At 34.6% G+C, this 17,441-nt stretch overlaps 1 protein-coding gene across 11 annotated transcripts in view; it reads right to left on the reverse strand.

The window, feature by feature from the left end:
- Positions 1-17,441, reverse strand: part of LOC127875871 (inverted formin-2-like) — a 149,912-nt gene that overhangs the window by 114,986 nt on the left and 17,485 nt on the right. For 3 of the 11 annotated variants that reach the window (XM_052420605.1, XM_052420606.1, XM_052420596.1), the window contains exons 1-2: positions 6,004-6,270; positions 227-1,368 (exon numbers count right to left, since the gene is read on the reverse strand). In XM_052420605.1, the coding sequence (XP_052276565.1) occupies positions 227-1,364 (1,138 nt within the window). In that variant the 5' untranslated portion in view covers positions 1,365-1,368; positions 6,004-6,270. The other 8 variants (XM_052420598.1, XM_052420597.1, XM_052420600.1 and 5 more) reach the window with 6 other exon arrangements.

The raw sequence follows: 17,441 nt of genomic DNA on the forward strand, positions 1-17,441 counted from the left end.
CAGTGCTTGGTGTCTTTGGGGGTTATCTAAAGAACGCCCCCACAGTGTTGATCGTACCCATGAACTCCCAGTCGCTAGGCGGACACCATATCCATTAGACCACGGCGACCATAGGCATTTGATTAGAATGTAATTTCATTATGCAAAACACAGAAACAAATCATATAAAAGATACATATTTGGTATACAATTTATATTTCATTAAATAATTAACTACTGCACCAACCTCTGACAAGGCGACTCAGCGTGTCCCCATGCTCCACTAGATAAGCCAGCCCCATCCTGGAGTTCATCAGCGACTTGACGCACTGCACGCACTCTAACAGCAGCATTGCGTCCGATAATTGCACCACCCGCTTCACTCCCAATGTGTCCACAAGATCCATTAGCGCCTCCCCGCCATCCTGCTCCAGAAACTCGCCGATCCAACCCTTCTCATGTTGTTTTAACTTCTTGTTCAGCGCTGCCAAGAACTTCAGAGTTGGGCTTTGCTTCATCATGTCGATGCACATTTTGGGAGTGTAGGTGTCAAAATGTTGGAACGATAGAGCGTCCATGATCTTGCTTTTCATCTTAACCAACGGGTTTTTTAGTTTGATTGGTGATTTTTCTCTGATGGGTACGTCAACGTTGTCGACGGCCTGTTCATATTCTTCATCAGTTTCATTATTTTCATGTACACCATTGACTTCATGGTTTACGCCAACTTGCAGATGTTCTTGGACACAACTTTCACCAAAAGAATCGTCCTGTTTGGCCCTGCCGACTTGTTTACTTTCTTTAAGTTTATCGCGCTTTTGTTTAATATTTGCCGTTTCTGATTCAGGCCCAAGAATATCACTGCACTCTGGTGCGATCTTAGAGGATGCAACTAATTCAGATATCTGTACAACCTGAGCCGACACGTCTTTGCAAACTGTTGGTTTCACTTGGTCGTCATTTAAATCTACTTTCACATCTTCAATATCAGAATTCTTAGTTTCTGACGTGCCTTCAACACTGGCATTCTCAGATGACGTACATATTTCTACTGTATTTATAGTTCTATTTTTGTCAAGTTCATAGTTTCCACCCGCAGGATCTGCTCTTAAGCCATCAGTTTCATAATACTTTCCCACAATTTTCTCCGTAAGCCACTGTTTTGATTCAGCTTTCCCCATTGTGTCAGTTTTATTACAATCAACAGTTTCTTCAAGATTTAACCGATTTTTCTTTGCCCCTTCTAAAGGCTTTCCGGTTTCGTCCACATCGTCGGTGTCCGGTAGCCCTCGGCACAAACAATTAAGCCCCGAAGATTTCTTCTTTTGCTTTCCAGTTGGGTTCTGTCGCGATCTTCCGCGAAGCCTCCGAACCAAAGACGACATGGCTCTGAAATTAGAAAAGCATGCACACGCTGTAAAAGAAGGATACACAGACAAGTGTTCTTTCACCACTACCTCTTTGTTTGTTTAAGGTCCTTACTTGATGATTATTTAGTTCACGGCTTCATTTTATGATGAATTTTATATAGCTTCATTGATAGTACATGATTTGTTGACCATCTATAACTTTTATCTGAATCCTCATAATTGTTTGAGTTGAGTTAAGATTTCGTTTGATGACTTCCTAAAATCACACTTGCGGATCTTATTCCATACAAACCTGAATGCAATTGAAAAATAACATCCACAACTTTAAACTTATTTTAGTTTCACAAATAACTTTGACAGTGTTACAAGTATTTACTAATTGGACAACACAAATATAACTGTAACTCTATGGTAATGTACTACGAAATGTTTAACTTTAAATATTAGTTATTAAATATATAATAGGATAACTTCACCATATTGCCGAATTTAGAGAATACCTTGTTAAGCAAAACACAGTAATAGCTTTGAAAAATGACATCGTCTAGTTAAAAAAACTTATAAACGATACTCTCTTCATTGCAAGATTTGTAGCAGCTTTGCTAGCTCATTTTTGTGATGTTAGACAATCGTAAATTTTAAAGTCAAAAAGACAATTAATCAACAAAATTACATGTATTTTGTCTTAACGATAATATGCATTATGTAGATCTGTACACAGTACTCTAATGTATAGAGAAGGGTCATTAAAAAATTTAAACAAAATAATATAAACAAACATAAAAGTGCTTTTAAATTTTATTCATTTACGTCATCAATAAAACATGCCTACACTGGTGTGTAAGATAGTGCACAATCATTTACGGCTGTCAGCACTTATTATAGAGAACTTGATATTACGACTTATTACCCTTGTAAGTGTAAACTGTTGATATAAATTGCTCTGTAAGTGTGCTCATTATTGTCGTGTTCGAATCCTGTCTGTTGTTTAATGGTTGACCGTGTTCGAGAGTTTAACAAAATTGTCACAAAACCAGGTTTTCAATTTTTAAAAAAAGTCTGATAAAGGAAGACAATTCAAAATGTGCATTGTTTCAAATTCAATCTAGTTCTACTCGTGGCGACCTTGATTTCAATTTGAAAAAAAAGTCTGATAAGGGAGTCAACTCTAAATGTGCATTGTTACCGATTTTCATAGTTACCTCCCTTGTTTCAAAATCAATCTATGTTTAGTCGGAGCGACCTTGACCTTGGAGATATCGACGTAATTTTTCCGCACGTCACACCGTCCAATGATGGTGAACAAATGTGCCAAATGATTTTAAAATCTCACAATGAACGACATACTTATTGCCCGGACAATCTCATTTATGGTCATTTACTGCCCTTTGAACTCAAGGAGTGACCTTGACCTTAAAGATATCGACGTAATTCTTTCGCGCGATACACAGTCCAATGTTGGTGAACAAATGTCTCAAATGATTTTAAAATCTCACAATGAACGACAATGTTATGGCCCGGACAAGCTTGTTCCGCCCGCCCGCCCGTCCGCCCGCCGACATTCGCCAAGCTAAAAACCAGTTTTTTTCTTCGGAAAACCTGGTTAAAAATTCATACTCATATAGCCCGCTCGCATTTTTCCGATGTTGCAGAAATTAAATCATGTATGGGCAGATAGCTGTGGTCCTTACCCACGTCAAGTTAGAGCGCCAACTAGTCACATCGTTTAATAAGGCCATGTGGACATTTGAAAATCTATGCCTCGTGCTATATCTTTTATCGACTAAGCACTTGCACAATTCAGAGATCAGTAGAATATTTAATAGAAAATCATCGTAATGGTTGTATCTTTGATCGAGTTGCATGCACTTATAAATCTGTCAGCAACACCAATACAGTGCCCTGTCATCTCAGGCATTCTGCGTATTCTCAAAGGTTTGTGTGTTAACCGGAAATATTTTCTTTAAATAACTTTTATATCGTCTGAAAAGGCCGCCAACAAAGCTTTTTATTTTGATATGCGTCCATGCGTTGATATGCGGCTAATTTCTACGTCAATTTTGTATGCAAACTTTATATAAACTGAATAAACTAAGTAAACATAACGAAAATTGGGTTAATTAACCTTGGCAAGTGTGCTAAACTACTAGTTTAAGTCAACTTTTGATTTAATGTGCATGTGTCGTTTTGATTGCGGTTGTGATCTCCGTGAAAGCACTAGCCTTCAAATGTTGCATTTTAAGGCTGCTTATATATTGCAGTTTTTGAGAAACGTTTATTTTCCTGCAGCATAAAAAAAACTAGCATACGCTTTCAAACAAACGAAAATCAAATGCCACCAAACACAAAGTGTTGTATTTTCTATATTGATAAGAATTTCTTCTTTAGAGGCCAAACTTTCGGAAACACAAACGAAAATAAAACACGGCGCATATAAGATAATTTCCAAATTTATGCGGTTTATGCAAAATATTTGGTGTAAATATTTTTGGTTTGGTTTCCGATTGGTTAAACACACGAAACTACAACACACTGCTGTTAACATGCAAACACACGAAACTACAACACACTGCTGTTAACATGCAAACAGGTTAGCATATTAGTCTTATCGGTGGTAGATGATGAGTATTTAATACTGTGAGAAAATTAAGTTAGCGTTTCTTCAATAACTTTTTTGGTTGAATAATTTGAACAAAAACTAAAGATTCAATTTATTTTACCTTTGACGACACTCGATTCACTAAACCAATCAATCACAATTAAAAAATGCAGTAAACAAGTTCATACAATGTTAACGCTTTAATGGGAGCAAACCGAAACTGCTTGCACTTGTGTTTTAAGAATCAATTAACGAACATAATACAAATGTCACACGCAAATTCATAATCCTACTCCACCCTTTGTATTACTTTAAGTGCTTCCGAGAACAAAGTACACGCTCATCATTCAAATAAGTTAAGACTTGTTGCAAGTATCTTTTTATGACAACAATTGTCGATTAAACACTATTTACATGTACGTATTATACATTTAGCAGTTTTTAATAACCAGAAGCTTTATTATTCGAACTCGACTGGATGTTTCCAAAATTCATGCACACGATGATAACATATTCCCTTTTTTAATGTTTTTATAAGCTAAATGAGCCGCGTCATGCGAAATTAGGTATAATGTTACATGCGACCGGCATATTAACACATCATCATGCGTATCCGCGCAGTCTTGCCTGTAGCTACAATGTCCGCTAATGAGTCTACCATATTACGTGATGGCACTGGCTTGTCATATTTCATAATGCACATTTTCGGATTACACGGCTCCTAATGAAAGTATAGAGACAGTGCAAAAAGACACGAGATACAACACGCACATCATTTACACAAACCTGTACATCAACACGCACATCATTCATCCAAGCCTGTACATCAACACGCACATAACCATCAAAGCCTGTACATCAACACGCACATCATTCATCCAAGCATGTACATCATCACGCGCTTAACCATCCAAGCTTGTACATCATCATCATAAAATATGAACGAAGACGAAGCATGTTTTCAAAGGTGGTTTGCATGATTTTGTAGATACTTTGATAACGTACACGTCGGATAATGGGTACTTTTAACTATTCTGGCACTGTGATATGTTGTACACCGGCGAGAGTACCGGTGTTGTACCAAACAAATAGACATCGACAGGAGTGTATATAAGCTTCAGCGTTGCAATCGATATAAGAAAAAAAACATTAAAACTTCACGCTATAATGGTCAGATTTTAATCCCCGAGATGTCGTGTCTTAATTGAATTTGCCATGAAAAACAAAATCATGCTCATATTCAAAAGGGATAAGAAAAATGAACCAAATTGTTGGTGATTCGTTTTTAAATTACGTAAGTCCTGAAATTGTTAATTATTACATGCTTTCTACAACAGTATTCAACATCGAATTTTGCATCTCTGATGCACTCAAAATTGTGTATGATATATGTTAAAAAGTGTCGGGTAATCAGGAACAGAAGTGCCACTGTAATTGAGATGATCGGCTAAACAAGTTTCATTATATATGCTAAAAAGTGTCAGGTAATCGGGAACAGAAGTGCCGTTGTAATTGAGATGATCGGCTAAAGAAGTTTTCATTAAAATGTGGCATCCGACTCTGTAAAATAAGAAAATTCCTGAAATAATTCGTCGATTCTAATTCTCAATAACTATAATGTGCCGATCAGCTAAATAGGATCGAAAATTATATGTTCCATTTAAAAAAATATGACAACTGTTATCTTGAAACAGAATAAAACATTATTATGCTGCGTAAAGAATGGAGGTAAAAAACATGGGTCTATTAACGTCAAAGGTAAGTAAAAAAAACGTCCAAAGGCACTTGTAATGAAAAGGTGTAATACAGAATCACCTTACCACGAACAGCACGATGTACAATCTTTGCGATATAGTTTTAATACCGAGTTATAGGATCTTATTGATAGAGGAATTCATTTTATCATCGGTGGTGTATTCAACCTAGGCATTTCAAATGTTTACTAAAATAATTATATTTCAAAGCGTTAAAATCAAATAAAAAACTATATAGGAAGGAATCGTTATATAAATATATATATATATATCTGCGTCTAGTAAAAAAAAGATTCCTTACCATATTTGAGCAATAATACTCCAAGAACTCCATGGTTATATTATTGTTATACGGACTCAAACTATGTAAAACACGTTACATTTAACTTCAAATTACTTGGCATCACAACAATTAAAATTACAGCTGTCATGCAATAGTTTCAAACCATTGATGTAAAGATTATACAATTTCCCGCATATTTCTGACACGCGACATATTGTTATCGTTTATTTTAAACAATTATATTACAGTCATCGCTGTATGTTTCCATTCGTTAAAAACTTAAAATCACACCTTGGTAAAGACGTTTAAAATGATTTTGGTTGCGCCTATCGAGATGAAGTGATATTGTCAATCCCAAGTATAGTTCATCGTATCCTAGTTGTCAACAGGTTATCTTTAACTTTGTATGTCAATTACATGCATGAAATAATGAGCACGTGCACTGCAATTATGCATCCTGCACGCACAGCTGTCATTATCTGGTCTACCTGCTTCGAATATCATGATTAAACCTCACTTGGGATGGAATGTATTTTCAAGGTAAGTGTAAATATACACAATCAAAAGTATTTACTGACCTTATACACTTTTTTCCGCGAGTTATTTTTCACAAATCTTGATATAATTATTGTATGAAACTTTGACAGCCCCCTTTTTCGGTCTTATAACCCTGCCAATTTCAAACTTCAAGTTGATGTATTGGTGATGGAGATTATTTGATTTTAATATTTTATAAAACTATACTGCATACATGCTGCTGACTTTGAAACGAGAATCCACAATACTACATGTATTGGCGGGGAAAACGAAGAGCTCCTGAACAGTCTTTGTCATCGTCTATGGCGATTTACAGTGGCTTGAACTTAGTTTTAAAACATTTAAATTACGACTATATAATTACGTTTTTCATATTGCTCATACAAATGCTAGGAATATTTTCTTGAGCATGGGCAACAACAGTTTTCAGCGGCTTGGCGTTGGAATAAAGTTTATATAGCGACTACCAACTCTTGAAATGGTTTAATAGTTTCTGCAAACTGTTCCGTACTTCATTTATCAAACGATGTCGCAATGTACAACATAGCATGTCCAAAGGTTGTGTAGCTATCATACAATTTATTTTCATAGTCAATGGACCCAATGCAAACATACATAAGAAAGTCCCTCATGTTGTAGAAGTAATATTTACGCACACACACATCAAACAACGCAAACCAGACGACATTTTTTTGCATCCGCATATCGTTCCGCCACAAATAAGATGACGAATATTGTTGCAAAATATAAGCGTGTTTACCACATGTATGCACTTCATGTTAATATAAGCGTACATAATCCACAATAAAATAAACATTTACACAAAAAGAAAATATTTGCAGTATGTACCTATCGACGTTTCCATTTTTTACTTAGGCATGAGTTACTGAAGGGTGTGGCACTCACTGATGGTATGAGGACTAATGGGTGTGGTTCAGTTCTAGCGCATATTTAACCCATTTATGCCTAGTTGACTCTCCCATCCTTCTAAATTGGATCAATTTATTTCCAAAATTAGGGATGTCTAGCATATTTATATCTATATTTAGAATATTTCTTACAGAAATTTCTTTAAGCAAAAAGCGCAGAACCAGATGAGACGCCGCATGATGCGGCGTCTCATCTGGGTCTACGCTGTTTGCCAAGGCCTTTTTTTATAGACGTTAGGCATAAATGGGTTAACAAGAGCGATTGACTCCAATCTGGCGGACATTCTAAAACAATATCTGGTATCAGTAAACAATATCTTATGATAATCGTGCAAAATAATGAGTTTTCATGCACTAGATCTATATTCGACGCAATCAGGGCCTTAAAAGTTATTCGCTGAAGCACTATTTCTAATAGTTACATTTATTATGTATGCTTAGTAAACATGCATGCAATATCAATATGATTCAAATAGTACAAAGGATTCGGATCAATGACGGTACACTGTCTATAAACACACAACGCTGTTCATGTAAGTAGACGGAAAAATATCTTAAAAACACACTTACTTTTAACAAACAATTTAGCTCCCTTTTTAAGAGCGCCATGGTTGTTATAACGAATTTAACGTATTGTGCACTCCTTAAAAACAGACAGGCGCGCTTTAAAGCGTCTCTAATTCATTTCCAACTAAACAGCTTCAATGCAAATGGTTTTAATTGTATGGAACTTCGCTTAAAGAATGACGTGTAACAATATTGAGACGATCCCTCGTTGATTTCAAGTGAGAAACACTATCAACTCTTTTAAGCATTCTTATCAAATATTCATGGGCGTGCACACGTGGTTTAAACGGGTATGTTCAGGATCACAAATCGCATACAGTAGAACTGGAATAAACTGTCATTAGTCAATTAGTAGAATATGTCAATATCAATAATTTTAAATTTTCGTTATACAGAATTACGCCTTCTTGCAAGAGACACGTTAGCGGTCGAGTTTATTTAACAGCTTGAAGTTCAGGATTCGACCTTGACATGTACTGCTGGCCATGAGCACATATTGCTGCGTTTTAAAATAATAGTAATGTTTGAGTTGTTAACGTTGAAAATAAAGGTAACCTCTACATCTACATTGTTTTTACCATGGGGGCTATACAAAGCTTCGCATTAAACTTAATATACACGTCTGTGTTATTTTTAAACTGCTTACGATGCCAGCTTTTTACTTCCCATGTGCACTTGAAAGCTCTCTCAACGCACTTCCACCGCAGCTTACAATCATCGCTTTATATCATCATCATTATGCTATTTGAAATATTGATGTTTTTTTTAAACGATGAAAATAAATAAATCGAAATAGTTAAGCGATATAAAGATTTAGTGATTGTTTCATTGAACATTAACAAATGGAATCTGACATCATTATAATCATCATCATCATCAACATCATTTATAATCAAATGATAATAATAATAATAAAAATATATATTTTTTAAATTATACTAATAATAATTATAATAATGCCAATAAATGTTATGATTGTGCTGCGGATGATGATTCTAATGCTGATAATTATATCATAATAATATCAATTATAATAAAATAGTTATTATTATTATTATTATTATCATTATTATTATTATTATTATTATTATTATAATTATTATTGATTTGTTTAATTATACGCTATTTGGTCAACTGAAACTCTTATAGAATAGTACATTTATGATTTACGGATTTGAAGACATGAAGCATGCATTGAACGAATATGTACTATTATCAAAGATTATACGAGACCTGTGCCCTCTAGAGTCCAAAGTTTATGACCACAAGACCTTTTCTAAATCAAGAGGTCATAAATCCGCACCCACACATTTTGCCACTAAGTCGTTTATCTCGCCCAGCGCAGGTGATAAAAATTTACGACACATTAAACAGCGCATAAGTGAATAGCTTTCATATTTGAATGAATTATATAAATCAGGGACCTATACAAACAAATATTTGTATAGGTCCCTGTATAAAGCTAAACCAATATCGTAAGACCGCATACAAGTTGTATTACTTCAAGTATCAGTTGGTTATCTTATTGAAGTTGTATTGCGAATTGAAAATCCATAACGTAAATTTGTCCTTGACCATTATTTGCATACAGTTCATTTCTGCACCATGAAAGATTGCAATGAATATATTTTAAACAATCTGAATACATGAGTAAATGAGTCTTTATAAGTGGCACGTGTTAAGTGTTTCTGTAAGTGACCGTATGACTGTGACTGGTATAAGAATACTTGCATAAACGTTAACAGAAATCACAATCAAATGTAACCAAAAGGAAATGTAGTCTTTTCTACATTCATACGAATTCTAAACTTGAGGGTGTTTAGTGTAAACATATTGTTTATGTTTCAGATTGGTTTAAAAATAGGAAAGGACATCACAGTCACGCTGTTATGCTCATATTTACAAACATTATTGAATGTGAACATGTTTAACTGTTTACATAGTATTCGTTTCGTCATTACTTAATGAGTATTTGATATCGCGAGTTGGCGTTTCTTAAACTTCATTTTTTTCTCAATTGTTTGCACTTTTGATTTTACAATTTGTCACAAAAACTAAATATAGAATTTATTTTACCTATGACGAAACTCGATTCTCTAAACCTATGTATCACAATTAAAACAAAATGCAATAAATAAGTTTATACAATATTAACGATTCTATTTGAAGTAAAACGAAACTGATGCTATTTTAAGAACCAATTAACGAACATGATACAGCTGTCACATGCATTAAAAGTTATCAGACTACATGGCCACTTGTTATTACAGTAAGGGAGTCGCTGGTGAGAACAAAATACATGCTCATCATTCAAATGAATAACAACTTGTTGCAATTATCGTTCTATGTATAAAATTGTCGACGAAACAACATACATGCATGCTTATACATTTCTAAATGTATTTTTAAAGCACCAAGGACAGAATTATTCCTTTATTTCCTTGTTTTTTTTTTCAAAGTGTATGCACACGATGGCAACATAAAATTAGTTTATGAATGCTTGTATTTACATTGATATGATACGTATCATACGAAAATGGGTCTAATGCAAAATGCGGCCAGCGTAGCACCGGACAAGTCTGCGTGGATGCAAAACCCCGTCCGCTTATGAGACACCGAAACCATGTGCGGATTTATAGCCGACAGCGTAGCTCCTGGCAAGACAGTAGCGATTGTGCAAGCTGGTCTGGCGCTACACCGGCCGATATGGCATACTTCTCATTTTCGCATTACGCGTCTCTAATGATAATATACTGAGACAGGAAAAAATAATACGAGTTACAAGATGCACATAATTCATCCAAATCCGCACGCCTGAAAATCAACAAGCTTACTGAAAGTGTGAGGTGATATCATTAATAACAGAAAAACATGTTATTGTCTCGTCAAGGGTAATTGATGCCAAACTTTGTGTTAGAGACGTTTGAAACAGCAGGAAAACAAATACTTCAATTTCTGTTTACTTTCATTCTTTTTAAAGGTTTAAAGTTTAAAAAAAATAATGTTAGTATCTTTGAAATAGGGACCTATTCACAAATTTAAAGTTAATTTCCCCTCCGCAATTGCTTCTGGTGCAGATCATAACTAAAAGTATGGAAGGGATTCAAATGAGTTTATGGTAGTGGAAGTTAAGTGCACACGGACCATGGCTCTGTCTTCAATAAAGACAGAGTAATTGCCCTTTGTTTTGTTGCTGTTTGCTCATTAATTCTCAGCGTAATATTCTTATTCAAATTATAACTCGAACATTAGGGAATTATTGAAACGATATTTAATAATGGAGGTTAAGAGAAAGTGCACAGGGCAAGGACCACAATCTTTTTCAGTATTTTCAGAGTAACTGCCCAATATTTAATTTGCTTGTGCAGATACAAATGTTATCATTCAACTAATCAGCCAGAAATTTTTCTACAGGCGTAAACATCCCAATCTTTGGATATTTCTTGCGCGAACTCGTACATTTATTTAAAATGTGCCGGAAAGTCGAGCTTCATTATTGTTAACAAACTTCTAACAATTTGACCGCAAAGGCATTATAATAATGTTGAGGGAAAACAGGTCTTAAAGCATGTCTGTAAAGTCCGCACGGGCTAATCAAGGACGACACTTCAGTTGAAAATAAGTCTCTTCAAAACGAAAATCCATTCTATGTTTCATTCGGGACAATTTGCGGGAAAGTTTCTCAATATGTTATTGGACAGTTACAAAGGTCGAGTAAGGTGAAAGCACGAGTAAGGTGAAAGCCTGTTTAGACAGTTACGCTGAAAAACTGCCCAAAGGCACATGTAATGATAAGGTGGCCATAACATAGGCAGAACGCGTATAAATAGGTATTTAATTAGACATTTATGTTTCGTTGGTTAACGCTTTTACGTAAATGTGAATTCTATTCTATTCTCATATAACATCTAGGAAAGGTGGTATTAAATATACATGAATTAGCGTACACATTACGATAATTATTCCTAACGCAAGACAGTCACACGAAAAAAAACGATGTCAATGTTATTCGGAGTCACGTGATCATGTCAAACACGTGGTACAATGGTACCATTAATAACGAATATATTGTATATAACATTATATTTTTAAAGTAAACATATCATATGTAGCAAGTTTGTGTCCCGAGTTAACAGCTATATACAGTTTAAGAGCTTATAGATTTCTCGACATTGTTACTATACATTTGTAGTTTTTTCCTTGATGGTTCTTCATATAATTTTGATGGATTCTATTAAAGTACACGGTCTATGAAAATACAACGCAAAGGAAAAATATCCGTTTGCATAGGATCTAATACTGAACTGATAGGATCTAATACTGAACTGATAGGATCTAATACTGAACTGAACAAAGACGGACAATCGCAATGTTACCCGCTACTGTGGTATGCTGAATTTGACCTAATATACAGAGTATAGAATTACAAAACATAACACTTTGCGAGTCAGAAGCCCCGCTTTTTTCAATGAAAATACTCCAGTACCCGTCCATAATTAACATCGGCATGATTTATCGTTTGCCTACTGTATACAGTAGCTTCATGTTATTATTTTTCTGTTTGTTTCCATCAAACCTTCGCATTAAAAATGAGTGATCGAATCAAAAGATGAATTCAGTTTATCATCGGTGGCGCATTCTCATGTTGATGTGAATGTGAACGAGCTAGGGGTTAAATGATAAATTATAGAGATGAGCGTTATAATAAAATGAAACACTATATAAAACATATTATTGATATTTATATAAATACTAAAGTATATGTGTCTAATCGGAAAATGAGTTCTTACCAATTGTGGGATATTATACTCCAATACCCCCATCGCTATATTGATGAAATACGGGCTTAAACTATGTTAAACACATCACATTTAACTTTAAATTCCCTGGCATCAGAACCAATATATAATTTACATCAGCAATGCATTAGTTCACACAACATTAATTAAATGATATTCTCAGTATATTTCTGACACTTGACAAATGACATCGTTTAGTGTCTAACAATAATGTTCACAGCCATCACTATATCTTTCCATTTATTGAATGCGCATTGTTGTAAAAACGTTGGAAACTATTCAGTTTTACTTATCGAGATTTGAAGACGGAGTGATACTGTAAATCATTAGTATGATCCATGATATCCTAGATGTCTACTAGCCGTAATAAATAACGGTAGGTCTTGAACTTCGTATATCAATTACATGAATGACTTAAATGAGCGTGGGCACTGCAATTAGGTACAGCATGCAGTACACTCAGCCGTCATTATGTGGTCACGTTACGGTATGTTTACTTCAAATATGATTGAAAGCTTGAACAAATGTTAAGGGTTATTGTGAACATACAAACCCCACAACATTCAAAAGCATTTTCTAACCTTATACACTGCTCTGCGCATGTAATTTTCCTCAAACTTTGATGTGTTTATTTGTATGTAACTTTTAAAGCCCCTTTTGTCAATCTTATAACTCCTACAATTGCAAAGATCAAATTAATTTATTAGTCATGGAAATATTACGAATTAGATATAATATGTTTCTATACTGAATAAACGCTGTTGAATATGAAACGAGAATAGGCAATACTACATGTAGTCGCGTGACACATGAAGAGCTTCTGAAAAACCTTCGTAAACCGCGCTTGAAGTGCCTGAAGCTTTGTTTTAATACATTTATAGTATGATATTTTTGTGTTTTATTTTTCTTTCATATGAAATAAACACACAAACAAGCAATACTCCCATGGTTATTTGCACCAAAAGTGGTTTAGAGACTTGGTACTGGAATAAGGTTTATCTACCGAGTTACAACTCTTGAAAATTGTTGCATAGTATCCCTAAACTGTTCCATACTTCATAAATCAAACATTGTCGTCATGTAAAGCAGAGAATGACCATTGGTGTTACATTCTATCATACAAATCATACTGTGTATCATGGCCAATTGACCCAATGCAAAATCCACATGCAAGCTCCTCGTATTTGAGCAGGGACCTATACAAACATATATGTTTGTATAGGTCCCTGATTTGAGTGTTGACGTAAACATACACACAAATCAACGCGAGCTAGACGACATTTTATTTCATACTTGAATCGTTTCGAAGCACATGTCAAGTTAAAAATATTTACGTTTGTATACTTAATTCATACAATTTATGTTAATGTTCAGGAACACTATCTACAGTGTAATAATTGTTCACACAATAACATTGTTTGCAAAGAAGAAGTCAGTGTGAACGTTGTATATGTAATATGTACATTTCGAAGTTGTCCATGTTTTATTTAGGCGTGGGGGACCTAGGGAAGTGGGACGGGTTGAGGTTTATGTGTGGATCTCAGTACTGGCGCAGACTTAACAAAAACGGTTTATTTCCATTTGACGGGAATTAAGAAAATATAAACTGTAACCGCTATTTTATTATAAAGCAGACTAAAATTATAACAAGTACCAGATCTATATTTGAGGGTCCTAAACTTAATCGCAGAAGCTCTTTGATAAAAATTTCATGTATTAGGTGTATGGTTATTAAACATAGCATGCAATATATCGATTAATTTAGAAGTACAGTGGATTAGTATACATGACGGTCCACGGTCTATGAAAACACAATGCAAAGGAAAAATATCCTTGTGCATACAAGTAGGCGGGAAAATATCTTAGAAAACACACTTACCTTTAATAAACAATTTAGCTCTAACTCCAATAGCGCCATGGCTGTTACACAGAATTTAACTTATTGTACACTTCTTAACAAAACAGAAAGTCGCACCTTAAAGAGTCCCTAATTTCTTGGTAACACAACTATTCGACTTGACAGCTTCAAAGTAAATGGCGTTAATTGTAGAGGACTTCGCTTTAAGAATGACATGTAGCATTCACTTTATAATCGTTCGTCGCTTAACCATGCCAACGCTTGATAGGATTGTTACTCAAATATCACGGGTTTGTACAAGTGGTTTAAACGAATAGGTTCAGTATCACAAAAGTAGTAAAACTGGAAAACTGACATAAATCATCTTCATCATCATCATCAACATTATCATCATCATCATAATCATCATCATCATCATCATCATCATCATCATCATCATCATCATCATCATCATCACCATCATCATAATCATCATCATCATCATCATCGTCGTCATCATTGTCATCATCGTCATCATCGTCATCGTCATCGTCATCATCATCATCATCATCATCATCATCATCATCATCATCATCATCATCATCATCATCGTTATCAAAAACAATAACCACAACAACGGCATCATGATCATAATCAAGATTTGTCAATTGATTGATGCTAAATTCATTTAATGAAAAAAACCGGAAACAATCTACAAGAAAACTCTGTCTGTCTATTAAAGTACACCGAAACGTCTACGTGGAATATAACGCCATCTGTCAACTGGAGTTCATATAGAGTTGTTAATTATATATTTGGATGGCAACAACATTACATACATACAATATTATCAGTGATCAAACACGATATGGGGCTTTGTACTGACCAAAGTTTATGGCCATAATACCTGCCCTTAATCAAAAGGTCGTATACCTGACCGTACACCTTTTGCGACTAAGTCGTTTATTTTGCCCCGCGCCACACTCATAATTTATGACATATCAAACATCCATGTCCAGTCCTTCAGATGTGTGTTGGTGACACCGAGTCTTAAGTGAAATGACTTTATTATAAGTAATCTTAACCAATATCCTTAGGCGGCATACAAGTTGGTAATTGTGAAATTCATGCCTTACTTTTTTAAGTAACAGTTTGCAATCTTTTTGAATGAAAAGGATTTTACGAAATTATGATATTTATGTAAATAATTATTTCGAATGTATAAATGACTGGTTTAATATACAATCATATTCCAAATTAAAAATCCATATCTTGTTTTTGACTCGTTTATGCTCATAATTTTTAACTTAATCAGTTAAGATTTCAATTAGTATTTAAACAATATGTATAAAGGACGAGTCTAATATACTAATTCCATTGTAGCAATGGATTTGGTAAGTTGCTGATGTATGAAACAGTGTTTAAAAAGTAAAGTTGTATTTGATCATTAAATTTCATAATTGTATTTTTGTTTTCGCCATACCGATACAAGATTTAAGAATTCAAAAATAAATAGTAAAATTCAATTCATCAATTAGCTTTTGTTACTCAATATTATACATCAACAAGCTAACAGCCGGGAACCAGTCCATTACAAATTCTTATACACGATCGATAACTCAGCAGGTATAACAGACAATTCGGTACACTACGTCCCCAAAAGCTGGGTACAGGTGTAGGCTTCTTTTTATAACTAGGATGTTTGATGTGGGGCAAAGTTTCGGATGTGGGTGCAAAAACTGGTAGCGGTATCACAAAGTCTACAATATCCCACGCCGACCAATTCCACACTGTATTTGGTTGTTGTTTTTTTTTCAAATGTTAAATACATTGTAAAAAAATGTATATAATCAATACCTTCGTTGAGATTGTCTGTAATATATTGTTGTCAATATCATCATAAATATTGCATTCAAAACGGAGGAGCCTCAGGCTTAAGATGCTGGTTGAGGCGGGATGGGAGCGAATGTATGAGTCCGCTCTCTGTGGTTTTTGTATACTTTAAACTGTTACTGCTGATCGAATTACGACTTTTAAAACCAACTTGTTTAATTCCGCCCCACAAAGGCCACTGTTGTGATTGCAAACATGAGCGTGAAAGGGGTATTCGCGAAAATTCGAATTGTTCTGTTCCCTTGCATTTTTGGCTATGATTCAGTTTCTGTTTAAGCGGAACTTGGATTGGATTATTTGAGACGTACGTGTATTATGATTTTACCACAGTTACTTGATTTGAAAACACGCATAATTATATTCTCTGATCAAATATTATTCCACATCAAACTGTTTTTTTATTCCAACAATATCTTACTTTATATGTTTGGTTCATAGGTTTTTCGCCGTTTTCAACATTATGTCAGTAATATCACTGCGATAAGTTTACCAATTCACACACCTAAAAAAATATATGCGTCTAGTCAAAAAATGATTTCTCACCATATTCGAGGAATAAAACTCCAAAAATGTCTTCTTTTTTAAATATACGGACTCAAACTATGTAACACACATTACATTTTATATTACTTTACTTGGCATCAAAGCAATAAAAGGAAAGACAGCTATCACGCAATAGTTTACACACCACTGATGTAAAGATTATTCAACTGCTCCGCATATTTCTGACACGCGACGTAATGTAATCGTTCATTTTTAACAATTATGTTACAGACATCACTGTTTTTTTCCATTCGTTAAAGGAACTCTTTTGTAAAGACTTTTGTAAAGATTTTGTTACGCTATTCGAGATGAAGTGATATTGTCAATCATGTGCATGATCCATTGTATCCT

This window comes from Dreissena polymorpha, chromosome 4 (genome assembly GCF_020536995.1).
Source record: "Dreissena polymorpha isolate Duluth1 chromosome 4, UMN_Dpol_1.0, whole genome shotgun sequence".
Taxonomy (NCBI): domain Eukaryota; kingdom Metazoa; phylum Mollusca; class Bivalvia; order Myida; family Dreissenidae; genus Dreissena; species Dreissena polymorpha.